The sequence below is a fragment of the Podarcis filfolensis genome (assembly GCF_964270895.1).
Source record: "Podarcis filfolensis genome assembly, chromosome: 14".
Taxonomy (NCBI): domain Eukaryota; kingdom Metazoa; phylum Chordata; class Lepidosauria; order Squamata; family Lacertidae; genus Podarcis; species Podarcis filfolensis.
The window spans coordinates 45659134-45686604 of NC_139616.1; the positions used below are offsets into that span (position 1 = coordinate 45659134).

Consider the following 27471-nt stretch of genomic DNA (forward strand, 5'->3'; position numbering starts at 1 on the left):
CTATATCTATATCTATATCTATATCTATATCTATATCATCTATATCTATATCTATATCTATATCTATATCTATATCTATATCTATATCTATATCTATATCTATATCTATATCTATACAGATAGATAGATATAGATAGTCTAAATTTGACGTTGATAATCTTCTTGCCAGAGTCATCAGCAGGGCGCCGGGACTGAAGCTTGTCGTGGAGACACTGATATCCTCTCTCAGGCCTATCGGCAACATTGTGCTGATCTGTTGTGCCTTCTTCATCATCTTCGGCATCTTAGGCGTGCAGGTAATCATTTTCCTCTCTCGTTGGCTCAGCAGACCCCAGCAAAGACTTTCCAGGTCCCTTCCACTCCAGCAGCCAGCTTGCCCCAGCAACTTAAGACATCTAGAGCAAGGGGTGGGGGAGAAACTCAGATTGAAATGCAAACTTAATCCATTTTCTCTTCCTGAAACAACTGTTGAACCAACGTGTGGCTGTCCTTCGAAGCGAGCGTACCTCTGAATTTTGCAACGCTGATCTTCAGCCCAAGAGCATGCGCAAATCTGCATGCAGATGCATGTGCTGGTGAAAACAGTGTCCAAAAATGCATGATGTTAGGGGGAAATGTTTGCAAATTAAAAAAAAAGGTGTATATTAGGCAGATTGCATGCAAAAAAATGTATACTTTCCTGAAAAATATGCACTAAAATTGGGGCAGGGGTTGTGAGGGTGTTTGTTTAGAAAGAAAAAAGAAAACCTAACACAAAAATGTGGAGATCTGAACTTGACTGGAAACATGAGAAATGGAGAGAAATGAAAACAATTTTCTTTAAGATATTTACCGTATTTTTCGCTCTATCGGACGCACTTTTTCCCCTCCAAAAATTAAGGGGAAATGTGTGTGCGTCCTATGGAGCGAATGCAGGCTCCTTGGCTTCAGTGATAGCAACACGAAGCCTCCAAAGCGCAGAGGGAGCGCTCCCTCCACGTTCCGGAGGCTTTGCGTTGCTTTCACTGAAGCCTGGAGAACTAGAGGGGTCGGTGCGCACCGACCCCTCTCACTCTCCAGGCTTCAGGGATAACCTCATGGTGCCTCCGGAGCACAGAGGGAGCTCCCGCTGTGCTCCGGAAGCTTCGGGTTCCTTTTGCTGAAGCTGAGAGAGCAAGATTCTCCTGGCTTCAGCAGAGAGGGAGAGCTGCGCAGCGCCCCTTCAGCCAAGCAGGAGGAGAAATGGAAGGGGCTCCGTTTCTCCTGCCGCTTCGCTGAAGGGGCGCTGAGCAGAGAGGGGGAGATTTTTTTCTTCTTGTTCTCCCCCTCTAAAACAAGGTGCGTCTTATGATCGGGGGTGTCCTATAGAGCAAAAAATACAGTATATACCTGAACTAAGGCTTTTGGATATATTGTCCAAAACTGGTTTGAAGTCCATATCATAACAGTTTCATAATTTTTGACCTGGCAATATATCCTGAATTGTTTGCCTGAGAGAGAGTGTGTGTGTGTGTGTGTGCTATGCAAAAATCACAATGTGAGGGAAAACGTGAAGTCCACCAACACTTCTCTGCAGCCCCTATTAACTCTGTCAGCTTTCCCCTGCCCTAACCTGAACTTAAGATGGGGGTGGGGAGGGGACAGAAATTGAGAGAAACCAAAACTGACCAATATTCTCTATATTGGGAGCTGTGGCCTCTTTTTCTACTGTGAAACACCTTGTTCTTGGGGCTCTGCCTTGTTCTGATCTCTCAGGAACAAGGAGTCATTGCTCTTGGTAAATATGCCGGCTTGAGGAAATGTACATTTACTCAGCCAAATTAATTCCATCCTGTGTGTAGGATTTTCTTTGTACCGAATCTACTGCTCACCATTCAGGTTTCGTGACTCCCGGTTATTTTTCTTACTTATAATAATAATAAATTTTATTTATATCCCGCCCTCCCCAGCCGAAGCCGGGGTCAGGGCGGCTAACAACAATAAAATAATACAACATTCCAAAAACATTTCATTATAAAAATTAATTCAAATCAAATTGATGGCAACTGTCAGGAACTGCCATCGGAGCCAAGAGTGGAGGTAAGGCTCCCCAACGATGCAGGAGAAGGGACCAGCAGGGAGAGAGAGAACACTTCCTTTGGGGAAGGAAATCGGCGTGACACCAGGAAGAAAGGGGAGCAGGGAAGGACTTCGGAGAGATGGCTCCAAGACTCTTCCACAGAGACCAGCGGGGAGAGCCCAGGACCTCCGCTGGCCACGCCCACTCTGCGCAGAAGACTTCCACGCAGGGAAGCTAGGCGGAGACTTGGCGTCAAGGAGCTTTTATGTTGGAAGAAGTTCAGGAAACACCCACTGACGGATTCTGCCAGTGACTGACACAGCCACGGAGAAAGGGCTGTCCAGCCAGGGAAAGGTTTAGCCAGACAACGTTGCCTAGAGCAGCAGCCCCCTTACGCACGAGCAACCCCCAATTCCCTTTACAGCAACCATTAGGCTAAAGTTCTGTGAAGATTGCCAAAGGAGAGAGTCAGGCTGCGCCCTGACCAAAGGCCGGGCGGAACAGCTCTGTCTTGCAGGCCCTGCGGAAAGATGTCAAGTCCCGCAGGGCCCTAGTCTCTGCATATAACCTGCAAATTCATAAAAATATAAAACAAGGCTCATGTTCTCTCTCTCTCCCTGGTTTTTGTTCGTATTTGTCCTCCCCAACCCAGCTGTTTAAAGGCAAATTCTACCATTGTGAGGGGTTGGACATCCGAAACATCTCCACCAAGGCTGACTGCAGAAACGCCCACTACAGGTGGGTCCGGCGGAAGTACAACTTCGACAACTTGGGGCAGGTAAGGAGAAGAGAGGAGACCATGCAAACTGAGCTTTGCCTTCCGCCTGTACACATCTTGTTAGCCAAACATAGTGTTGACTCTCAATACTCATCATAGAAATGTAGAGTTAGAAGGGACACCAATGCAGGAATCTCAACACGTGGTCCCCCATCCAATTTGAAACCATACCGGACCCTGCTTAGCTTTGCAAAGGTGCTAGCAGTTTTATTGCTGCACCACTAAGGAGAGTCTTATTCTTTCTCCTTATGCTTCAAGGTCCCCAACCTGTATATATTTAAAGTGCCTTATATGCATTGCTATGCATATACACTGTCCTATGCCACAGTGGCAGGGGAGAGAATAAAAAAATTCCAGGACACTTCTTTTTTAAAAAAAAACAAAAAAACCTGCCCTGGTGATCTGTGATTGAGGACGTCACTAGCACTAGCCTATAGGTGCCTACCACCACATAAACAGAGGGTTTGTCTCCCTTTCTTCCACAGGCCCTAATGTCCTTGTTCGTCCTCTCCTCCAAAGACGGCTGGGTGAACATCATGTATGACGGACTGGACGCAGTTGGCATCGACCAGCAGGTAGAAGCTAAAGATCGTAACACTGTTATTGGGGGAGAAATTTAAAGGCCTTTGCATATCCATCCTTTCAAGTTTTTGTTGTTGTTTAAAAAGTTCTTTATTGCAAAACAATTTACAAAACATAAAGAAAACAGAAAACACCATAAACAAACCATAGACACCACATATCATCTAACATTTACACATACTTTGGCTTCCGATTCACCTCATTGTACTTTTTACACCTTATTAATCTGTACGCACTTTCTTATTTTTTCCGTTACTTATCAAGAGAAATTTTTGCTTTTATAGTTTCCTTGTAATTCAAGGTTCAGTCTAAATCTGTCAGGAGATTTGCATTATCACAGTACTTTTTGAGATGTTCTTGGAATATTATCCAGTCTTTACTGACTTTCTGGTTTGAGTTTCCTCTTATTCTCCCAGTCTATTTTGCAAGTTCTAGGTATTCCATCACCTTCACTTGCCCGTCGATTTTTGTGGGGATTAAGTCACTTTTCCAATTTTTTGCTATTAAAATCCTAGCGGCGTATGCAGTATTTAAGAGCACTTTAAACCTGCCCTTTCCTTGTCAAGCGGTCCTGGATGCCCCGATCAGATCCTATAAAAGCAAGAGGCTGGGACTTACAGGTGGACAGAAAGACCACTCAGGTCCTGTCAAGTACAGGAGTTCCCCTCTCCCTTCTGGTAGCTCACCAATAAGAATTAACAAGCATTCAGTAGATTTATAGTCTTTTTATTACAGTATCATTTTGCAAGCATGATAGACACACACACTCGATTGATGTATCGCCCAGCTGCTCCCTCCCTTCTGATTGCCTAGTTACTATCTCAAAGCTGGGTAGCTCCTCTCTCTGAATAGAATGGAGTCTGAATAGAATGCTAGGGTAAAAGAAGAGGATACATTTGCCATTGCTTATTAGAGCACTGTGAAATCATAAAGGCAAGATGAATAAGATGCATTGGAAGAAATATGATTTGACATTACGGTGTAGATAGATAAAGGAAGAGTAACTCGACATGAATAACTGGGGAAATGTTTTAGCTCAACAAAAGTCTAAGCAGGAATTGAAACATGCACAGCCCATGGAAACTGAGAAAGAGTGGGAAATGAACAACAAAATGTTAAATTATTTTAAGTAGTGGAACAGAAATTAGGGGAAAGGAGCAATCAAGGAGGGAAAGAAAAGAAACATATTGAAAGTGGGACGGGAAGTCAACTTGTAAATTTGTTTTAAATTAATCTGTTGTTAATTTGTTATTTAAAAATGAAACTCAAAAAAAAATCAATTGGCAATAAATGTGTGGTGTGGCCTTATGCTAATGTTTCTCCAACTTGAGTCTCCAGCTATTGGTGGACTATAACACCCATCATCCCTGGCCAACAGGACCAATGGTCAGGGATGATGGGCACTGTAGTCCAGCGCCAGTTGGAGAAACACTACCTTATACCATACGCTTCCCTGATGGTGGGCTCCATTGAACCTTCTCATGCTCATCCCACATTGCTCTGTCTCTCTCTGTCTCCCTGCTTCCTTCCTACCTCCGCCGCCAGCCCAGCCAGAACCACAACCCTTGGATGCTCCTCTACTTCATCTCCTTCCTCCTCATCGTCAGCTTCTTCGTGCTCAACATGTTCGTCGGGGTGGTGGTGGAGAACTTCCACAAGTGCCGGCAGCACCAGGAAGCGGAAGAGGCCCGGCGGCGCGAGGAGAAGCGGCTCCGGAGGCTGGAGAAAAAGCGCAGGAGTAAGGCGATATACATGTCTGGTCGGTAGACAGCGGTACAAATCACAATCTTTCTGAGCCTTGCCTGCTTCCAAAGCAAGATATCTTTTGCCCCCGGATTCCTTTTTTGGTTTGCTTTGGTTTGACAACGGGACGGAAGAAGACGCGCTCTCTCTCTCTTTTTCCCTTCCCATCCCATTTTTTTGGAGATGCTTTAAGTCAGAGTTGACCTTTCCACCGTTCCCCTTCCATTGGTTCCTATTGCACACTTGGCACGGCTTACCCAAATATCCAGGACCGCAACAGGGACTACAACTCCCACCAGCACCAGCCAGCATGGCCAATGGTCGAGGATGATGGGAATTGTAGTCCGGCAGTGCCTGGGTAGCCAGCAGGTTGCGGGGAGCTGGTGTAGACCTCACTGACCTAGATGATCCAGTAGTGTATGGCAGGCTACCTACCAACTACCCCCTTCGTTCAGAACAATGAGGTCTAGAATCTTACTTTATTGTTAAGGGAAAGGACATAGTTCAGTGTGAAGCACGTGCCTTGCCTACAGAGGGTCCCAATTTCAATCCTCAGAAACTGGGCTGGGAAAGACTCCTAGCTGAGACCTTGGGGAGCCGCTGGTAGTCAATACTGAGCTAGATGATCAGGGATAAGAGGATCTTTGATAAACGAAATCCACAGAGGAGGTCCAAGTTGCCTTGCTATGTATGAATTCTGAAAACAGGAACCTCAACTATAGGTCAAGTTACTGGCAGGTTCCTTCAGGCACAGTTAAGGATGCTACAGGTGAAACTCGAAAAATTAGAATATCGTGGAAAAGTTCCTTTATTTCAGGAATTCAACTTAAAAGGTGAAACTAATATATGAGATCGGCTCATGACATGCAAAGTGAGATATGCTTCTGCTTCTCAGAGGTCCAATCTTGCTCGATTTGCAATCCTTGTTTGGCTGATTTCCTTGAATATTCTCATTTTCTGAGATTGCTAATTTGGGGTTTTCATCAGCTGCATGCCATGATCATCGCAATGATCACAAATCAAGGCTTGACATATCTCGCTTTGCATGTCATGAGTTGATCTCATATATTAGTTTCACCTTTGAAGTTGAATTAGTGAAAGAAAGGAACTTTTCCACGATATTCTAATTTTTCGAGTTTCACCTGTACATTGGACGCACCCACCCAAATCTCCAGTGGGTTCCCCAGCCACACGTCTCTCTCTCTCTTGCCTCATTTCTGATTCCCAATGGTGTCCTGTTGCCCCTAACCCTGGGACTTAAAGCATCACCAACGTTATTTAAGGCCCATCGATGGGATTTCCTATGGTACGTTTTTAAATAAGGAAAACAGATCCACTAGCTGACTTTCTTTTCTTTCTTCCTTTTTTTGGAGGGTCTCGGTGCATGGTCCCCGCATGCCACACAGACGCTGCATGGGGTGGGGGGTGGGAATGGCAGAGCGTGGGGATCGGGGAAGTGGGGAAGACTCCCAGCTTGGGGGTCGAGGAGAAAGAGCCCAAAGGTGGAATCCCTTTAGAAGAGATGCACATTCAGCTATCCCACCGGTGGGTGGGTGGGATTCTAGATTGGACTGGCAGCCTTCTGGGCAGAGTAGGTGGAGAAGCCAAAAGATATTCCCACAATCCTCTTCCCCCTCCTCTCTCTCTCTCTCTCTCTCTCTCTGTTTTAATAGCAAATTGAGTCAAAGGAAGCTTGATACAGGAGGGTGCCACAGGTAGGGTGATGCTGAACACCTAGACTTCCCCTTCACTGAATTTTGCAATTTTCCAGCCAAGCAAACAGAAACAACACCATCTTTCCTACACCGGCCCTCCAACCGCTGCTGGAAGGAATGCTGATATCTATGAAAATATAAAACCAGTGTAAATGTTTAGCGCAGACCAGCCCTTGATGCTTTTACCGCCACTTCGGCTGCTGATCTGAGAGAGCTCAACATATTTTTTTCTGAGATGTGGAGGGTGTGCTAGTTCACATGCTTCTCTCCATCGCAGTCTCCCAGGCTTTCTCCCCCCCAATAGCAGCAAAGTCAATATTAAGTGCTTCATAAACATTTCCTTTGTAAATCCATGAGAATCGGCTCTGCCTCCGCTCCCAGGAGACGGGCGCCTGGAGGCAGCTGCGAGATGAGTTCAGAAAGGGCAAGAGCACCACAAAGTGTGGGATGCTCTGAGATCTGCCCTCCCGAAAGTGCAGAGAAAAGGTTTACTTTTCCATTCCGGTTCTGTTCTCTGTCGCTGAGCTCCCTGCAACGATTTCTGTAGGTAGCCTGAGGACACAAATCTTCCTCAGGCATCTTTCCTGCCTGCCTCAATCTTGGAAATACCTCACAAACTTCCACCTGCTCCCTCCATTCCAGTTTCTTAAGCGCCCAAGATGCTTGAAGCTCAATATGGTCCATCCCTGGGGGGCAGTGAAGGCAGGAACACCTGCTTTTGGTTTCTTCCTTGTGTTTTTTCTTTCTGTCCTACATAACCACATGCCTGCCCTAAATATTATTTAGCTGCCATGTGGTCATAAATAGCTGTGATCAGATCAAGCTCAAGGTGATTCGTTTGGGGAATACTGGGGTGAACTCCTTGTTTACACTGGGGTCAGGGAACGGCACTGTTAATCTGGGTTTGAATTTGCATCTTTGTAATCCACTGGGGGCAAGGGATGCGGGTGGCGCTGTGGGTTAAACCACAGAGCCTAGGACTTGCCGATCAGAAGGTCGGCGGTTCGAATCCCCGCGACGGGGTGAGCTCCTGTTCCTCAGTCCCTGCTCCTGCCAACCTAGCAGTTCAAAAGCACGTCAAAGTGCAAGTAGATAAATAGGTACCGCTCTGGCGGGAAGGTAAACGGTGTTTCCGTGCGCTGCTCTGGTTCGCCAGAAGTGGCTTAGTCATGCTGGCCACATGACCCGGAAGCTGTACGCTGGCTCCCTCGGCCAATAAAGCGAGATGAGCGCCACAACCCCAGAGTCGGCCACGACTGGACCTAATGGTCAGGGGTCCCTTTACCCTTTACCTAATCCACTGGGGTATAAAAGAAGAGCCTGCGATCGGCTCCATGGACCCACAACTGCAACCAAAGTCACTTAAATGGCTTATTGGCACATAATGGAAAAAGTTAAGAGCACCAGCAGATTAATAGCATGATTGAAACGACTCCATAAAAAAAAAAAATCAAGGGAGGGCAATGTTGAAACAGCCAAGGCAATGAGAACAGAAGGAGCAGTATAAACAAGGCAGTGTGATGTAAGTTTAAAGCACAGCAGCAACATTTAAATAAGAATGATTGCCTGGAAGGAATTCCACAAAGATCTCTGCAGCAGGGGGCTCATCTCACAGGTCACAACAACCTGTTTTCTCAGGATGTTTCTCAAAGCAACATCCTGGTGTGTTACACGCCACAGCCTCTTATGAATCCCTGGCTTCTCTGGTTGAAATAGTCTGCCTAGCAGTAGGAACTGGGGGAAGATCCTCAGCAGAGACCACACAACTGGCATTTTTCAGCTGAGGGCCACATTTACCGTATTGACCCGAATATAAGACGCACCCGCAAATAAGCCGCATCTTTAAATTTGAAGGCTTATTTGTGGGTGCGGCCCACCTCCTAGCACTACCGCCCCGGGCCAGGGAGGGGGCAGCCGGTGCCGGCACTTGGTTCTGAGCGTGCTGTGCACCCACCTCCCAGCTCCACCACCCTGAACAGGGGGCAGCTGGTGCTCAGTTTTGAGTGCACTGTGTGCCCGCCTCCCGGCACTACCTCCTGAAGCTGGTGCCGGCCGCCCCCCTCCCATCCCTCATTCAGGGCAGTAGTGCCAGGAAGCTGGTTGTGAATATAAGTCTCACTTTGACTTTTCACAGTCGGAATTTGGAAAATAAAGGTGTGGCTTATATTCGGGGCAATACGGTAGTTGTAGGCAACATTCTGGGGGTCGCAGGCTAGTGCGGCAATGGACACAACACTTACCTTAGCATCGCAGGTCACATTCTAGCCACTCAGAGGTTCCTGCACACACTTTTATCCCCCTCTTAAGCAAGCAAGAAACATTCCCCTTGAGCATAAGATTCAAGGAGGGCATGGTGTAGATGAGGTAGTGAGGTGCGAGTCCCAAGAGCCAGGTAAGGATATGTAGTGTTTGGTCCCACCCCTGATCTAAGCATATCCTCCCCCTCCCACCGTAACGAAGAACTGAAATAATGGTGGAGGCGATTCCTCCCATTATTTCTATCCTGAAGGGTTTGGGTCTCTTGCTTTGGTTTTCTGTAGGTGACTTCTTAGCAAAAAAAGATGGCAGACTCAGAAAGATCTGACGCGCGACTCCTTCTCTGTGGCTTGTGGTGGATCTGTGAGTGTGTGTCCGTGGCCAGTGGTCATATCTGTGAGTTGCAGCAGAACTGAGCCAGGCTTGGCCTAGTCGTGTATCACTTGGCGCTTTTAACTGGATGGGGAAAGATGCTATGGCTGAATCAACAACACCAGTCAAAGTGGGAAGAAGGTTCACCCATGGCCGCTTCCTTCTCAGAAGTTTTCAGAACAGGTCTCAAGGGCAGAGGAGCGTCATGATGATTGAGAAGCCATGGACAGAGGGAAGGAGTGCGGTTCAACATCAGTAGAACGCTACATAGCTAGCAAATTTCCCACTTGCTCACCTTGACCCGCCATCTGTCTGTCGCCATCCCCCAAACCAGTTAACCACACCTTTGCCTAGCTAGCTAGGTCAAAGGTAGGCATTTGGAGTTGAGGGGCCCGTTGTGTTGTTCCAACCCACTTTTGTCCTTGGCATGCCAGACTGGCAAGTGTTATCCCTCCCCGACACAGAGTACGCAACAAACCAATTCAAACCTTCAGGAGGAGCTTCCGAGGGACTATTGGAATGAATGCGTCCCCTGGAGAAATCTAAAAATTAACCACACAGAGAGAGAAAGTTCTCGGTCTCTAATGTATTAAGCAGGGAGGTGGGGAATTTATCTGTGTGCCCAGATTAAATCTCTCGCTGGTAAGGCATGGGATGGTCTCTTGTCTGTTTATTCTAAGTTATGAAATGAATGCCCCAGAGTTTCCTTTTCCTAGAGCAGTGATGGCCAAACTCAGCCCTCCAGCTGTTTTGGGACTACAGTTCCCATCATCCCTGACCACTGGTCCTGTTAGCTAGGGGTGGTGGGAGTTGTAGTCCCAAAACAGCTGGAGGGCCAAGTTTGGCCATCACTGCCCTAGAGGACTTCTTCTCCCCCACCCCCAACACTCCTGGGCCTCTGGTGTGTGCAGAATCTCACACAATTGAGCTGTTGGTGAGACCTGTCCTGGAGCTTCATGGCCCCAAGGGAAGCAGGAGCACATCAAGGAAACATGCATAGTCCAGACTTGTCTCACATATGTTCGTGCAGCAGTGTGTGCTTTGGCTTCTGTGGGGCTATGCCTTGGTCCCGCATCACAATACCAAAGAATGAAGTCAAGCCCACCATTCCCTGGCCACTGCTGCCGCCGCTGTGGCACACCCCTGTGCGTCCTCACCTTTGCACCGTGCATGAATTGGCATCTCTTCTAAGGGACGTTGCATGCGTTGCTGGACAGAGCATGAGCGCCTTGTTGCATGTCACTTCCAGTGTTGTCAGGGTGCTACTATGTACGTGTCTCCAAGTTGAAAGGACTCCTCTTTTCTTTCACCCGTGCACTGAAAATATTCCAAGCGCTTCCTTTCACTCTGTCTTCTCAAACCCACCTGAGATGTCAACCTGAGGTTCCTAGCCCCCTTGTTGAATTACTGCACCATACCTGCACACTGTGCCATATCAATTGTGACTTTGCTTCATAAGTCTCCAGCAAGAGGGGGGAACCTGTCGCCCTCCAAGACTGCAACTCCTATCTCCCAGGACTGTTGGGTGAGACTGATGGGAGATGGGGTCCAGCAATTTCTGGGTGGACACAGGTTCCCCACCCACTGCTCTTCTGAGCCAGTAACTAGGATACCTTATCAGGAACGCATCAGGAGTGCCTCTGTGTGGCAAATCATGTTGGGCAACTAGCCTGACCACCACAACCAACATTTCACTTGTGGGGTGCAGCCTTAGAATGTGTTTTAGGGACCCATCTCAGTTCATAAAGGACAACAGTAAGGACTCCGATAGGCCTGGTGTCAGGCCTCTGCAAGGACCAGGCTCCACTGGTCAGGGTTTGCAATTGGGCTGTCAATCTAGTTGGGCCAGAAGCAAGTACATTGTGCCAAACAAGCAAGGGTCAATATCCAAGGCAGCAGATGATGGCCAGAAGCAAGATTGTAGCAGGACATGCATTGGCTCCCAGTACGTTTCTGAGCACAATTCAAAGTGCTGGTGTTGACCTTTAAAGCCCTAAACGGCCTCGGCCCAGTATACCTGAAGGAGCGTCTCCACCCACATTGTTCTGCCCGGACGCTGAGGTCCAGCGCCGAAGGCCTTCTGGCGGTTCCCTCACTGTGAGAAGCCAAGTTACAGGGAACCAGGCAGAGGGCCTTCTCGGTAGTGGCGCCCGCCCTGTGGAACGCCCTCCCGTCAGATGTCAAAGCGATAAATAACTACCTGACATTCAGAAGACATCTTAAGGCAGCCCTGTTCAGGGAAGTTTTTAATCTGTGATATTTTAGTGTATTTTTGGTTTCTATGGAAGCCGCCCAGAGTAGCTGGGGAAACCCAGCCAGATGGGCGGGTTACAAATAATAAATAATAATTATTATTATTATACCTTGGCAAGAAGCCTACAGGGTACAAAGCAGCCCAGTGGTTTCAGCACCATGGAGAGCTCCATATAAGCATTGTGCTCCAGTGAAACCTAGGACTGGATTGAAACCTTTTATTCCTCCAAAGTCAGATCACCCTTCCCATGCTCCACACCTTCCTTGAGGAACAGACTCCTTTAAAGGAGGAAAGCTTCTGGCTTGGGTTCTTGCACCTTCTCCTTCTCCTTTCAGGTAATTTTTTCCAGATTCGTGAAGGATGACAGTTCCTAGGGATGTGGGGGCTGGAGATGTAGGCTCCAAGAGTGCAGACTCTAGGAATCTCAATTCAAATCCCCCTCATTTGTCTAGCTCAAGCCGAGCCATGGTTTGCGGGGCTGGGTTGGTTTCCAACACCTCTTCCTCCAGTGCAGCTGGTTCAACAGAGGTGGCCAGCCCATCATCTTCTGAGCTATGGCTTCAAGAGCTCCTTTTGGCCCCTGAGCCTGCATTTCCTGTGTTAGAGCTACCCAGAATCCTTGCCATACCCAGGATTCCATTGCCAGAAGTTCAGCAAAAGGGTCTCCAAAATGAGAAAGTTTGAGAGCCATCACTATAATTCAGGTATAGAGCTCACAGGACTCGGCTTCAAGATGGTCCATATTTGGGCAGTACTCACAGTGATGATTCTTCCTTTATCGGGCTTTTGTTTTGTTTTTGTTTTTTAATAATTTTTATTAACTGGCCAATCACATCAAATTAAATCACATCACATAAATTCCAAATTACAAAGCCAAATTTTTAAATTTTGTTGGGGGAACCCATACTTCAAGATCCAAAGGGGGATTCAGATCATCTTCTTATTACTGCGTTAATGTCCAAATCAGTCCCAATCAGTCCAAACAAAATTCATAATTCTATCCAGTCTTATCTTGGTGTTTCCACATCATATCTTGTTCATATAATTTCTATTTTTCCTTTACGATCTCTTCTGTTAGTCTCCTTAAGCCGATAAGCAAAATAATAATCCTGTGTGGATTTCCCGTTCCTCCACTAAGTCCAGATGGTTTCCATATATCTCCTTCGTAGATAACATCGCTCTTTCCATCATAAATTTGGCATTTGTCGCTCTTAAGTCCCACCAAGAAGTTGATCCACGATATGTAAACAACTCTATTTCTCTCTTTCTCCTCCCAGACCCAAGAGCTCCAACAATGCCTCCCAAAATGGCGACGGCATTTTTAACTGCATCATTCCAAAACTCTTAGCTTTCCAGCTTCATCTTGAAACATTGCTTTGGTTCGAAGGTTTATCTCCACACAGCCTTAAATCCACAGCTTAAGTCCTTAGTTTCTGACTCATTAGGGGAGGGGATTCTTGTTAAATCACATAAGAAAAAGGAAGGCAGGTTTCCCCCCCCCCTCAGTCATACCGTATCTTGACGTATCTTCTCATATTTTATTCTTGTCTTGTTATCAGAGATCTCTTCTGTCAGCAGTCTTTACTCCCCTTTTTCCTTGAAGCATGTGCAATTTATCTCGTCCAAATTGTTTCTTTTGAAGATGCTTGCAACTAGCGGCGCGAATCAGGGACGGCGTCCAGGAGTGCCGGAATCCCACAGGAGGGCTTTGTGCCTAGTGCCCCCACCCCCACAAATTTGGGGGTGGTATAGGGCACAGCAGGCAAGGGCTGTCCCCCCCCACAATCCTGGGGGGGTTAAGGAGGCTAATTACCCCCATCGTAGCCTCCAAATTACCTCGTGTGGGTCGGAGAGATGTTATTGTCAGCCATCTTCCGATGCGCCACCTAGTGGCCCCCCAAGAGCTCCTTTTGGCCCCTGAGCCTGCATTTCCTGTGTTAGAACTACCCAGAATCCTTGCCATACCCAGGATTCCATTGCCAGAAGTTCAGCAAAAGTGTCTCCAAAATGAGAAAGTTTGAGAGCCATCACTATAATTCAGGTATAGAGCTCACAGGACTCGGCTTCAAGATTGTCCATATTTGGGCAGTACTCACAGTGATGATTCTTCCTTTATCGGGCTTTTGGAAACTGGTGCATTAATAGAGTTCAGTCGTTGTCACCTGTCTTTGTTTTGGTCTTTGCATGATGCACAAGAAAAGCTATTTCAGCCATGTGGTCCTCCCCCATGGACAACTGCATTCGTGTTTTTACATAAACATCCAAAGCCTTGCTTTTGACACGGAGGCCAGTAGGATTAGCCATGCTAGCAGCACACAGTCCGCCTGTCTGCTTTGAGCAGATTTATGAGACTCTCGCAAATAACGTTGAGAGCTAGAATCCACCCAGCCAGAAAAAGGAAAAAAAAAAACATTTGCTTTCTACTTTGCTTTCAGATTGCTTGGCTGGGAGAAACATGGGTGACCCTGGTCAAAAGACATTTGAAACGTCCTTTTTAGCCATCAAGAGAGGACTGGGGGAGATTAATAGCTGAAGGGTCACCAGCCAATCTGGTTTCCTTTTGATCTGATTATTTAAGCTGGTACATTCTGATCCGGTTGTCTTTTGCATCAGCAAAACAATCTGCAGCATTAACGTCAGCTGGAAAGCACTCGAAAGGGCAAGGGCCGGGGACCACAGCCGCAAGGGCAGCTCAAGGAGTTTGCTTGTTTCTTGAAAGAATCTTTACTTTTGCTCTTTAGCTGAAAATGTTCCCAGAAATGGTTTGCAGGTCATTTTTTAAAAAAATAAAAGATGACAGTGCCTTCCTCCTGGAAAAAAAAGATACAAAAGGAAAAAGCAATGAAGAGGGAAGAGGAAAACAATAAACTCGGGCCCCAGTTCTTACAGTGGCCCAATTTGAGTCTTACGCCTCATTGTTTTTCTTTATATGTTTGGCTGCCTCCGCATCTTCCAGCTCTCAAGATCCATAGTACCGTATTTTTTGCTCTATAAGACTCACTTTTCCCCTCCTAAAAAGTAAGGGGAAATGTGTGTGCGTCTTATGGAGCGAATGCAGGCTGCGCAGCTATCCCAGAAGCCAGAACAGCAAGAGGGATTGCTGCTTTCACTGCGCAGTGATCGCTCTTGCTGTTCTGGCTTCTGGGATTCAGAATATTTTTTTTCTTGTTTTCCTCCTCCAAAAACTAGGTGCGTCTTGTGGTCTGGTGCGTCTTATAGAGCAAAAAATACGGTATTTCTTTATTATCAACAGCATTTAGATGCCACCCAATGGCAATGTTCTCTGGGCATCTTCCAGGCCATAATGGACATGGGTGGCTATTAAAAAGGATTGTAGAAAATCAGGAGAAGGCCATGGAGGCTATTCTCTGCCTCCATAGTCAGCAATGCTTCTGGAAACCACAGGAGCAGAAAGTTGCTCTTGCACTGAGGCCCTGCTTTTGGCACTAGCCTGATATAGGCTCTTCTTGAGTTCTTAATAAAAACCACCAAGAAAAACCCAGTATTGATCATAAAATGTTTTTTAAGCATACAAAGTGGAACATAAAAAAATCATTATATAAAAAAAAGATTCTGCATCAGAACATACATCCACAGAAAATTATGCTGCACCCCTGGTAGTGGTTCTCCTATGACTCAGATGCACGTCTCGTATTCACCAGGAGACATGAATTCAGTATTGAAGTCCCAGCTCTGTGCAACTCCCTCCTGGCTGAGATCAAACAGGCCCCCTTCCCTGTTTTTGTTATTGCACCTGATGAATACTTTTTAAATTTCAGCAGGTGTTTTAAGTGTCGTATTTACTCAAGTCAAATGCGCTATCGAATCTAATGTGCACCTTAATTTTCAGAACCTTGAAACCCAAAAAGGTATTTGCTGGTGAATGGGAATGTGCCATCGAATCTAATGCACACCTTAATTTTCGTGACGTAATTTGGCCAAAAAAAAAGTGAGCATTTGATACGAGTAAATACAGTAAAAATAATAATCCTGATTTGGGACTTCAAAGTGCAGTACAGGGCAAGATGCCGATGGGAAGCCCACAATCAGAACATGAGTACAATAGTACCCTTCTGCTCACAATCCCCCACAGCTGAGATTCAGAGGAATTTTGCTTTCTGATCCTGGAGGTAGCATACAGCCATCGTGACTATTAGCTCTTGATAGTCTTATCCTTCATGAATCCAGCAAGGCAATTGCTATGTTTTTTAAAACAAAAACAAAAAAACAGATGGGTCTGGGGATGGCTGAGTGTCTCTTCTTAAAACCAACACAAGAAGCAAACTTCACAAGAAGATCTGTGTCTGTGTTTTTATTTTTATTTTTAAAATAATAACACGGAAGAAAGGTCTCAGAAGATTAGCACCAGCCTTGACCAACCTGTGATTTTTGATCAGGGCAACCCTGAGACCTTCTCCCCCTATGCAATAATTCTGGAGTATGACAGAGACGTGCTTAATTTCTTTGTGGGTGGCGTATTTCTCCAAAATACTTTGCTGTTCCTTGCGTCCCTTACGTGGTGGGCTTGAGACGTGCCATTTCTCCCTGAAACTCTCAGCTGTATCCCCCTCCCCCCCAAAAAAAGGCATTTGAGTCATTGAATACACCCACCTGCAGGGAAATCATGTGGCTGTCCCTGCCAGCATGCCTTGCACCCCAAAATACAGAGAACAGCGCTAATGGCTGTGTATTCCATTGCCTCTTTCTGCAGAAGCCCAGCGGCGGCCATACTATGCTGATTACTCGCCTGCCCGGAAGTACATTCACATGCTCTGCACCAGTCACTACCTAGACCTTTTCATCACCTTCATCATCGGAGTCAATGTCATCACCATGTCAATGGAGCATTTCAACCAACCCAAGGTATGGACAACACACCTTCCTTTCTTTCTTTCTTTCTTTCTTTCTTTCTTTCTTTCTTTCTTTCTTTCTTAATTTTATAATTCTTCTGTTTCAAATTTCCCACATTTATACATTAACCAATGCAACAATACATTGATCATTGACTGCCCTGCCCTTCCATGGTTCCTTTTGGTTATCTTCTAATTACTCCATGTATTCCCCCCCCCCCTTTCTCATTTTATCTCTACTTATTTTATACTGCTGGATTTACTGTAGTCCTGCTAACGTTTTGACCTGTTTACAATAATTCTTCAAGGACAACATGCCTTTCTTGAGTGCTAGAGCACTTCCTTTGCATGCAGAAAATCCCAATTCCCAGGCTCTCTCGTTCAGCAAGTATTTCAGATAGCAAGGCTCTTTTAGTGGGTGCTTACTGCCAGTCAGAATACAGGAAGTTGTGGAGACCTTTTCAGCCTGAGCAACCTTCCAGGGACCACATGCCAGGGGCGCACAGAGCCAGAAGTAAAAGTGGGTGAATTTTACCTTTGTGCTGCAGGCACTGGCATGTGACTCCCTGGAAGGCTGCCCAGAAGAGAATGAGAAAGCTTCCCCACCCCTGATTGTCCCTAACATCTAGTTTGGCCTGTGCAGGATCAGGGGGAAAGAGCTGAACTCGTTGCCCATGTGCATTCTGTGTGGGGGAAGTTAAATATTGCAGGGAACACCTCCGTAACACCTGCTTTTCATTCCTTGCAGTCACTGGATGAAGCCCTGAAATACTGCAACTACGTCTTCACTATTGTCTTTGTGTTTGAAGCTGTGATGAAACTGGTAGCATTTGGGTTTCGGAGATTCTTCAAAGACAGGTTAGAAGCTTTATTCCATTCTAGACTGGAGGAGGGGAAGGGGGAAGCCCCGGAGCATTGTCTGTGGCCCAAATTGGGTACAGGTGGGAACAAATAGGGCAGTTTTGTTTGTTGGATGAGCAGCATGAGTGCTTGAGCAAACAGCCAACCCCCAGTCTTGGACTCAGTTTGGTTGACCCTTAATTTTAACAATATTATTAAATTATTATTTATATCCCACACATCCAGCTGGATTGCCCCAGCCACTCTGGGTGGCTTCCAGCAAAATATAAAACAGATTAAAACATCAAACATTAAAAACTTCCCTATACAACAGGGCTTGTTTCAGATGTCTCCTAAAAGTTGTATAGTTATTTATCTCCTTGACATCTGATGGAAGGGTGTTCCGCAGGGCAGGTGCCACCACCAAGAAGGCCCTCTGCCTGGTTCCCTGTAACCTCACTTCTTGCAGTGAAGGAACCAGCAGAAGGCCCTCAGAGCTGGACCTCAGTGTCCGGGCTGACATTGTTGCTGATGAAGTCATAGAAACATAGAATTGTTGGGTTGAAAGGCACCTCAAGAGTCATTTAAAATCCATCTAAAGTGAAAAATGGGTATGCTTGTTTTACACCAGGAGTGGGCTGCTTGTCTATTTTTGTGTGGCCCTTGGGGTAATTTTGAAAGCTACCCGTGGGCAATCAGTTTGGACCCTTAGCAAGAGTGACAGAGAGGAAGGCAGAGAGATGCCAGAAAAAAACAGATAGAAAGTGGTAATAGAAAGAGGCAGGAGGTATATATTTGTTTCCATCCATGTTATACTGGCATACTTTTCTATTCATCAAGGTGTTTGGTTTAAGACTAGAAATTTACCTTGCAGTTCTGCAAATCTCAACTGTTATTACCACCTGTTATTCTGTCTTCCCATGTCTACCCTCTTAGATGGAACCAACTGGACCTTGCCATTGTCCTGCTGTCAATCATGGGCATCACACTGGAGGAGATTGAGATGAACGCCGCTCTGCCCATCAACCCCACCATCATCCGCATCATGAGGGTGCTCAGAATTGCTAGAGGTAAATCTGGGGTCTGGTGAGGTGCTCCTGTGTGTATAGGAAGCCAGCCGGGGTCTGTTTACAGTGTAAGCCCTGCAGAGTTTAATGGGACTTATTCCCAGGTACGCTTGTATAGGATTGGAGCCTTCAGCCCATATTGTCTACTCCAGGGTTAGGGCAGCTGTGGCCCTCCAGCTGTTGCTGCACTCTGATTCGCATCAGCCTCAGACAGAATATGGCGAGTGGTCTGGGATGTCTAACTGCTTCTGGAGGACTACCAGGGCTACTTGTCAGAGGAGAATCCTTTCTTCATGGAAAGGGTGTGCTCTACCACCGAGCTCCCTGAAACAGGGATGGCAGATCCCAGATCACTCGCCATATTCTGTCTGGGGCTGATGGGAGCTATAGACATGTCCTCAGTCAAAGGGTATACCCTGGAGGCAGCTTTTCAGATGAGTACTTTGCCTGACTGAGAAACACCTCGCCCTGGGTAGGATAATTATTTTATTTATTTATTTATTTATTTATTTATTTATTTATTTATTTATTTATTATGCCCCGCCCATCTGGCTGAGTTTCCCCAGCCACTCTGGGCGGCTCCCAATCAAATGTTAAAAACAGTACAGCATTAAATATTAAAAACTTCCCTGAACAGGGCTGCCTTCAGATGTCTTTTAAAGATAGGATAGCTACTTATTTCCTTGACATCTGAAGGGAGGGCGTTCCACGGGGCGGGCGCCACTACCGAGAAGGCCCTCTGCCTGGTTCCCTGTAACCTCACTTCTCGCAATGAGGGAACCGCCAGAAGGCCCTCGGTGCTGGACCTCAGTGTCCGGGCTGAACGATGGGGGTGGAGACGCTCCTCCAGGTATACAGGACCGAGGCCGTTTAGGACTTTAAAGGTCAGCACCAACACTTTGAAATAGCACAGCACTGACTACCAGCCCTGGCGCCCAAGGTGGTTCTCTCCCATCTGTTATTTCCTCGGACAGAATTAACCTTCTTCACTTTTAGTGGAATTGTTAGGGAACTTAAAGTGAGCCCTGTTGGGCAGGTCCAAAGGCAGGGTATCTGGTCCAGCATCCCATCCCCAACAATGACCAGCTAGATATCCCCAGAGCAAGAACGCAGCAGGCCTGCACCATGGTTTGTCTAGGACATTTTGTTCTTTAAGGTACACTTGAAGAACAATGGAGGCTCCATTGTTTGTTGACCCTTTTGTTTTCCCTTCTAGTACTGAAGCTGCTCAAAATGGCCACAGGGATGCGGGCACTGCTGGACACAGTGGTCCAAGCCCTCCCGCAGGTAAGCCTGCCAGCACCAGAATGAACCGGCTTTGGTTTGTTTTATTCTCTGGGAATGTGGGTTTGTGGGATCTTCCCCCCCCCCAAAAAAAGGAGGGACCACCTGAACAGCATTTTCTAAAACTGTAGACCAGGAACTTCCATGAGCACAGAACTGGAAAGTTCTGCAGCGGTTCCGTAACAATGGGTTTAAATGCCGCTATTGTGTAAAAATGCTGACTCAGAACCCTTTGGGATATACCATTGTCATAGACTGGCTGGAGTGGTGGGGTTTAGATTTAGAATATGAATAATGCAGTGATAAAAAGAGACCGCATTACTCTCAGGTTTTTTGCATGTTCAGATCCAGAAACCTCCCCCCTAAATAAATTCACGTTTGACTCAAATTTTGGTTTTGGTTTTTGGCAGAATTTAGGCCACAGCTTTATTGATTACAGAAAGTGACTGGTTGCATAGGCTCTGGTTCGACTAGCTTCCTGCCATGCAGGTAGCACTGACCCAGGATTCCAGCATAGGTCAGCCAAGTGTGAACACCTGGAAAAGCAGAAAGCTGGGGACAGGCTAACTCTGCCACCCAAATGTCCCCCTGGACTCAGGCACGGGCACAACTCCCTCTCAGGGGTTGACCAAACCATTGAGTCCCTGGATTCCTTTAACGTAATACCCTTCACATAGGGATGCTGAGAGCGTTCCCCCATCCCCATCACCTGAACCAGAGCCTATCCGCAACTTTACAAGTTGTGACGATTTGCTACACGGCAGGTGAAACCCAAATGGCACCAGCCAATCAGCCAAGTGGGGAAAATTCCTGCCGTGCCCCTGTCCCAACGACAGACGACACACGACGGCATAGCAAGGTCAAGCGCGAAGCCCTAAAAAATAGGGAGAGGTGGGCGGGTTTTTCCAAATGCACACGCCGAAAGAGGAAGCTCTGGGTCACGTGCATGGGCATAAATAGGTCCCTCGAACCATTTGGACTGCGTCCCATTGGCCAGATCGCACCCAGCTTCGAGGGACCTACCAACTGGGTGTTGTGGCTGACCAATCGTACCCACCCACAACATAGGGTGTCGGTTTCCAGGTCTCACCACAATACATGCCCTCTTTAAGGGAGGACCCAATTTCTTAAAAAAAATAAATCTCTCTAAATGTCTTTCCCCTGCCCCCAAAAAACTGACTGAAATATGTCCTCGAATTCTTGCAAGTACTTGGCGAGAGACATTTAAACCAATGAGGAGTCATGCTATTATAAGAGCTGTGCTTTTAGGAACAGCTTCATGTGAAGGTCTCACTGGACACCTCTCTTCCTGGCTAGCTGCTGGAATGTTGCTAAGCTGCATCTGTTTCCAGGGACCCTGGGAAATCCAATTTTCCCAGGGGTCCCAAGTCCTTTATATGAACATCAAGCCTCCCCTGGTGTGGAGTTCACCAATCCCTAGTTTGGAAATGAGGGTGGGGCATATATTATCCCGCCTGCCCTGACCACCACTGCAGCTTAATATATGCAAATCAGATGGTATGTGTACTTTGCATCATTTAAGCTGGGTGCAGACTTTCTCAGGATTGAATTTTGATTCTTTTTTTTTTATTCCCTCAAGCTCAGAATGCACATAGTTGTGCCCAAGGCAAATTTCACCCTGACTTTGCATACTCGGAGTCAGGAAGAAAATCATTCCACCCCCCACCCCCTTATGTGCCATGTGCCACCGCTAAAGAGTCATATTTTCAAGCCAGCTCTCCGCCCATCTCTTCAGTTGATGGTTCCCAGTGGGAAGCCAGTCATTTGTGGCTTTCTGAAATGAGCCAGAAGGCAGAGGAGCAAGGGATGGTGATTATTTGTGATAGGATAATACCCACTTGCATAATTTTCCAGATGGCGAGCAGAACAGGAGCCGACTTGGGGATTATTTTCCCCACTGTAGGCCTGATCCTGGCAGCAAGGGGCCCCTTTTGCACATGCGTCCAGCAACCTGGGAGCCGCTTTGACCTGTTACGGTCTCACATCTGCAGTAGGGACCCACATGGGAGCAGTCGATCCCATGCAACTGGAATCCTTTGCAAGGAGGGTGTAAAAAGTGCCAGGATGTCATGGACTGGTTGGACGTAGAGGAGTGGTGGCTGGGGAAACACCAAGGGAAGAAGGCTCAGAGCCCGGGGAGCGGTGTTGGGAAAACAATGAGTGGTCAGAGGGAAAATAGGGGGCAGACTGAGAGGAAAAAGTGTCGGAAGCTGGAGAGGTAACAGAGCTTAGTGAGATGGGAGAGTCTGTGACAGAGAGCAGTCCAGAATCAGAGGCAGAAGCTGAAGCAGGAGGGTAGGAAACCAAGAGGCAGAGATGAGTCAGGCTGGTGAAGAGTCACAAGTGTCTCCCCCTCCTGCTGCGACAAGCTCCCCTCCCCGCTTGTCTCCCCGAACCAGAAAGGGCATGAAAAGGGTGGAGGAGAGATTGTGTTATGTACTGAAGTTCTCACCCTGGGCCAGCAGGGGGATACTGTAGATAGTTTTCACTCAGGTCCACATATGCAAATAAGGGATTGAAAGTGACATTCAGTGATTGGATAGTTACAGAAAATGGTTACTGTTGCATTCTAGTGGAGCTCTATATAAGCACGCTGGCTGAACCCTTCAGTTCAGTTCAGTTCTGGCCTGTGAATAAACAAGAGCTGTTTGAAGAATCGCTGTGTCGTCTGATATGTTCACCCACAACTTAACAGGTTGACTGCATGCAGACCCAGTCTGGTTTGGAAAGAGGGTTTCCTTTCCTCATAACTACTGTGTGCGGGAGCAGAAAGTTCAGTGTGACCAAGAGACAGAAACACCAGAAATACTGGCCTTTGATATGCAATGGTTCCTCTCTACTTGCACACACACACACCCCACTTGCCTGACCCTTCTTTAACTGTCTTCTCTTACAGGTAGGGAATCTCGGCCTACTCTTTATGCTCCTCTTTTTCATCTATGCTGCCCTGGGAGTGGAGTTGTTTGGAAAGTTAGGTGAGTTATTTCCCCTTCCTTCCCTATCTCCCCCCCCCCTCTCTCTCTCCCATTTTCCCTATTTTGCTCTTGCTGACTATGTAGATGTGGCAATCTGACTGTCTAGAGTAGTTTTGCTCAACCTTGGGTCCCCTGATTTTGTTGGACTACAACACCCATCATCCCTAGCTAGCAGGACCAGTGGTCAAGGATAATGGGAGTTGTAGTCCAACAACATCTGGGGACCCAAGGCTGAGATTAGCTGATCTACAGCAAGGATGGGGAACCTGTGGCTCTCTAGATATTGCCGGACCACAACTCCCATCATCCCTGGCCATTGGCTGTCCTACTTGGGGCTGATGGGAACTGAAGTCTGACAAATACCCTTTTTTTCAAGGAATGTGAATGAAAGTACACTGTGCTTAGATTCATTTAGTTTGGTTGGGCTTTTTTGTTTTTGTTTTCTTGTGTGTTGTTGAAGTCCCTGTTGTCATTAGAATAAATAAAATGATTTTTTAAAAAAAGATAGGGGTCTCAGGCTCCAAGGCAGGAAGCGAGGGAAGATAGCAGGAGGTTCAGCAACAAGAGAGCAGGAACCTAAGGGAATGGGGTAACTGTGTCCCTGAAGGACCAGGTGCACAGCCTAGGAGTCATTCTGGACTCACAGCTGTCCATGGAGGCGCAGGTCAATTCTGTGTCCAGGGCAGCTGTCTACCAACTCCACCTGGTACGCAGTCTGAGACCCTACCTGCCTGCAAACTGTCTCGCCAGAGTGGTGCATGCTTTAGTTATCTCTCGCTTGGACTACTGCAATGCGCTCTATGTGGGGCTACCTTTGAAGGTGACCCAGAAACTACAACTAATCCAGAATGCAGAAGCTAGACTGGTGACAGGGAGCGGCCACCGAGACCACATAACACTGGTCTTGAAAGACCTACACTGACTCCCAGTATGTTTCTGAGCACAATTCAAAGTGTTGGTGGTGACCTTGAAAGCCCTAAATCATTCACTGAGGTCCAGCTCTGAGGGCCTTCTGGCCATTCCCTCACTGCAAGAAGCCAAGTTACAGGGAACCAGGCAGAGGGCCTTCTCGGTAGTGGCACCTGCCCTGTGGAGCATCCTCCCACCAGATGTCAAAGAGAAAAACAACTACCAGACTTTCAGAAGACATCTGAAGGCAGCCCTGTTTAGGGAAGCTTTTAATGTTTAACAGACTATTGTATTTTAATATTCTGATGGAAGCCACCCAGAGTGGCTGGGGAAACCCAGCCAGATGGGTGGGGTATAAATAATAAATTATTATTATTATTATTATTATTATTATTATGGTCGTGGCTCAGTGGTAGGACATCTGCTTTGCATGCAGAAGGTCCCCAGTTCACTCCCTGGCATCTCCAGGTAAGGCTGGAGATTGCCCCCTGCCTGAAACCCTGGAGAGCCCTGCCAATCAGTGTAGACAATGTTGAGCTAGATGGAGCAATGGGTCTGGTTCAGTATAGGACAGCTTCCTATGCTCCCTTGTCCCCATAGCAGAGACAAGTTGCTTAGACTGAGAAGCAAACTCTGTGGCTGGGACTTTATAGAGCTAGTAAGTCAGAATTGGCCTTTGGGGGTTACAGGGGATGGGGTGCTCAGGCAAGCTGGTCCTGCAGTCTAGAGGGTGCCCTAAATGCCAAGCTCAGTCTTCCAGGTTTGCAATGAGGAGAGAGCTCTTGCCAGTACATCCTTTGTCTTTAAAACGCCACACAGTTAGCTTAGCTGGATGGAGCAACAGCAAACTTGTTCCAACACTCACATTCTGGCTCAGTTTTGTCTTCACTCCCTTTCCCTCGCAGATTGCAGCGAGGACAACCCTTGCGAGGGCTTGAGCCGGCATGCGACCTTCAACAACTTTGGCATGGCTTTCCTCACCCTCTTCAGGGTGTCGACGGGGGACAACTGGAACGGGATCATGAAGGTAAGGAAAAGCACTCTGTGTTGTTTTTCTCCAACTGGTTCATTTCTGGGCACCACACTTTGACATCACCGTGAGAATCGGTTCAGGGTCACGACAGGATTCAGCCATCAGAGTTATCATTGTCACTTTTTCTCAATTTATATACCTTGAAAGTTGGATGGAATCGCTTCCATAAGTCAGTTTGACTTCCAAAATGTTTGGAAACCAAAGCGCAGCTTCTGATTGGCTGCAGGAAACTCCTGCAGCCAATTGGAAGCCGCGGAAGGCCCGTCAGACATTCGGCTTCCAAAAATAGTTCACAAACCGTACTGGTCACTTCCAGATTTGCAGCATTCGGGAGCCAAAACGTTCGAGAACTAAGCTGTTCGAAAACCAAGGTGCGACTGTACTGCTTACGTGCCAAAATGGCTTCTGAGCAACTTACAAGTACAAAACCAGTTTTAGAATCTGTGCCCAATATAACAATTCCACCGAAACATTAAACACATCCATAATTAAAATTTACAATAATTGCGAGAACATAAGAAGAGCCTACTGGATCAGGCCCATCTAGTCTAGTAAACTATTCTCAGTGTGGCCAAGCAGGATCTGACCACAGTTTCCCCCTTCTGCAGTTTCCATCAACTGGCATTCAGAAGCATAACTTCCTTCAGAACATAGCAGTCATGGCTAGTAGCCTGTTAAAGCAAGCCGGTCAAAAAGCATAGCAATTAAAGAAGCTAAAAAAGAAATTAATATAATTAGATCAGGAAGCCATGCTTGCAGAAACCGGAGTCTCTTCAAGAGCCAGTGGTATGCCAATACTGATGGGATGGCTCATATTTCAACAGGAAGGGCATTCTGTCTAAGGTGAGAAAGAAGTGAATGTATTGTTCCTGATTTAGTTTCATTGGCTCCCAGGTAGTTTTCAGTCCTGGTTCAGAGTGCTGGTTGCATTGATCTTCTTCTTTGGTGATCACTCATAGCTGAGTAAGATTGTCTTCCATAAACACGGTTTTAAAAGTGGGTCTGTAAGTGACCGTGGAGGCCGATTCTGGATCCACACGTCCTTCCACAGTGGGGACATAGGTTTCCGGGCGGGAGTTGATCATGGTGAGGGTTTGCCAAGCATGTGCTTTTCTTAGCACATTTCTCCCTTTCATCCTGAGTTCAAGCGTCTTCAAAGCCCATGACACCTTTGGTAAAGGCTGTTCTCCAATTGGAGCTCTTGCAGGCCAGTGCTTCCCAGTTGTCGGTGTTTATACTACTTTTTTTTTTTTTTTTTTAGATTTGCCTTGAGAGAGTCTTTAAACTTCTTTTGTTGACCACCAGCATTACGCTTTCCATTTTTAGGTTGGGAATAGAGTAGTTGCTTTGAAAGACGATAATCAGGCATTGCACAACAAGACCAGTCCAATGAAGTTGATGTTGAAGAATCATTGCTTCGATACTGGTGATCCTCACTTCTTCCAGTACATTGGCATTATCAGCCTTCACCAACCAGGTGTCTTCCAGATGTTCTGGACTACAACTTCTATCACCCCCAGCCAGCACTTGTTGTTGTTGTTGTTTAGTGGTTTAGTCGTGCCCGACTCTTTGTGACCCCCTGGACCAGAGCACGCCAGGCACTCCTGTCTTCCACTGCCTCCCGCAGTTTGGTCAGACTCATGTTTGTAGCTTTGAAAACACTGTCCAGTCATCTCGTCCTCTGTCGTCCCCTTCTCCTTGTGCCCTCCATCTTTCCCAACATCAGGGTCTTTTCCAGGGAGTCTTCTCTTCTCATGAGGTGGCCAAAGTATTGGGGCCTCAGCTTCACGATCTGTCCTTCCAGTGAGCACTCAGGGCTGATTTCCTTCAGAATGGATACGTTTGATCTTCTTGCAGTCCATGGGACTCTCAAGAGTCTCCTCCAGCACCGTAATTCAAAAGCATCAATTCTTTGGCGATCAGCCTTCTTTATGGTCCAGCTCTCACTTCCATATGAGGGACCCGCCTTGGCTTGATGCAGCAAAACTGCCCTTACAGGATTTCCTTATGTTTTTGCCTTTCCCCAGGACACACTCCGGGAATGCCACAGGGACGACAAGCACTGCCTCAGCTACCTGCCCATCATCTCCCCGGTTTACTTCGTCACGTTTGTCCTCATCGCCCAGTTCGTCCTGGTCAACGTGGTGGTGGCTGTCCTGATGAAGCACTTGGAGGAAAGCAACAAGGAGGCCAAGGAGGACGCCGAGATGGATGCCGAGATCGAGCTGGAGATGTCCAGGGGGGTCAACACTCCAGTCAGAGTTCCTGATGGCGGCCAGGGCACTTCTAAGCCAGGGTCGCCCCTCCTGCTGAAGCATCCTGCACTGGTAAAGCGAAAAATAGAACAATGGGCAAGATTTCTGAAAGCTCATTCTAGAGCAGTGGCTCTCAACCTGTGGGTCCCCAGATGTTGTTGGACTACAACTCCCATCATCCCTGAGCTCTGGCCTTGCTAGCTAGGGGTGATGGGAGTTGTAGTCCAACAACATGAGAGCCAGTGTGGTGTAGTGGTTAAGAGTGGTGGACTCGTAATCTGGTGAACCGGGTTCGCTTCCCCGCTCTTCCACATGCAGCTGCTGGGTGACCTTGGGCTAGTCACACTTCTCTGAAGTCTCTCAGCTCCACTCTCCTCACAGAGTGTTTGTTGTCGGGGAGGAAGGGAAAGGAGAATGTTAGCCACTTTGAGACTCCTTAGGGTAGTGATAAAGCGGGATATCAAATCCAAATCCAAACATCTGGGGACCCACAGGTTGA

General features: G+C 47.0%; 2 protein-coding genes across 2 annotated transcripts in view; both read left to right on the forward strand.

Moving 5' to 3' along the window:
• CACNA1H (calcium voltage-gated channel subunit alpha1 H) overlaps positions 1–27471 on the forward strand; it is a 365872-nt gene that overhangs the window by 324540 nt on the left and 13861 nt on the right. The window contains exons 22-32 of the mRNA XM_083585513.1: positions 170–296; positions 2691–2816; positions 3302–3391; positions 4944–5136; positions 16450–16601; positions 17337–17446; positions 18365–18498; positions 19712–19782; positions 22697–22775; positions 24590–24711; positions 26745–27044. Of these exons, the coding sequence (XP_083441639.1) occupies positions 170–296; positions 2691–2816; positions 3302–3391; positions 4944–5136; positions 16450–16601; positions 17337–17446; positions 18365–18498; positions 19712–19782; positions 22697–22775; positions 24590–24711; positions 26745–27044 (1504 nt within the window). The remainder of the gene's footprint in view (positions 1–169; positions 297–2690; positions 2817–3301; positions 3392–4943; positions 5137–16449; positions 16602–17336; positions 17447–18364; positions 18499–19711; positions 19783–22696; positions 22776–24589; positions 24712–26744; positions 27045–27471) is intronic.
• Positions 25650–27471, forward strand: part of SHMT1 (serine hydroxymethyltransferase 1) — a 329147-nt gene continuing 327325 nt past the window's right edge. Inside the window, exon 1 of the mRNA XM_083585719.1 lies at positions 25650–25924. The gene's annotated coding sequence lies outside the window, so the exon portion shown is untranslated. The remainder of the gene's footprint in view (positions 25925–27471) is intronic.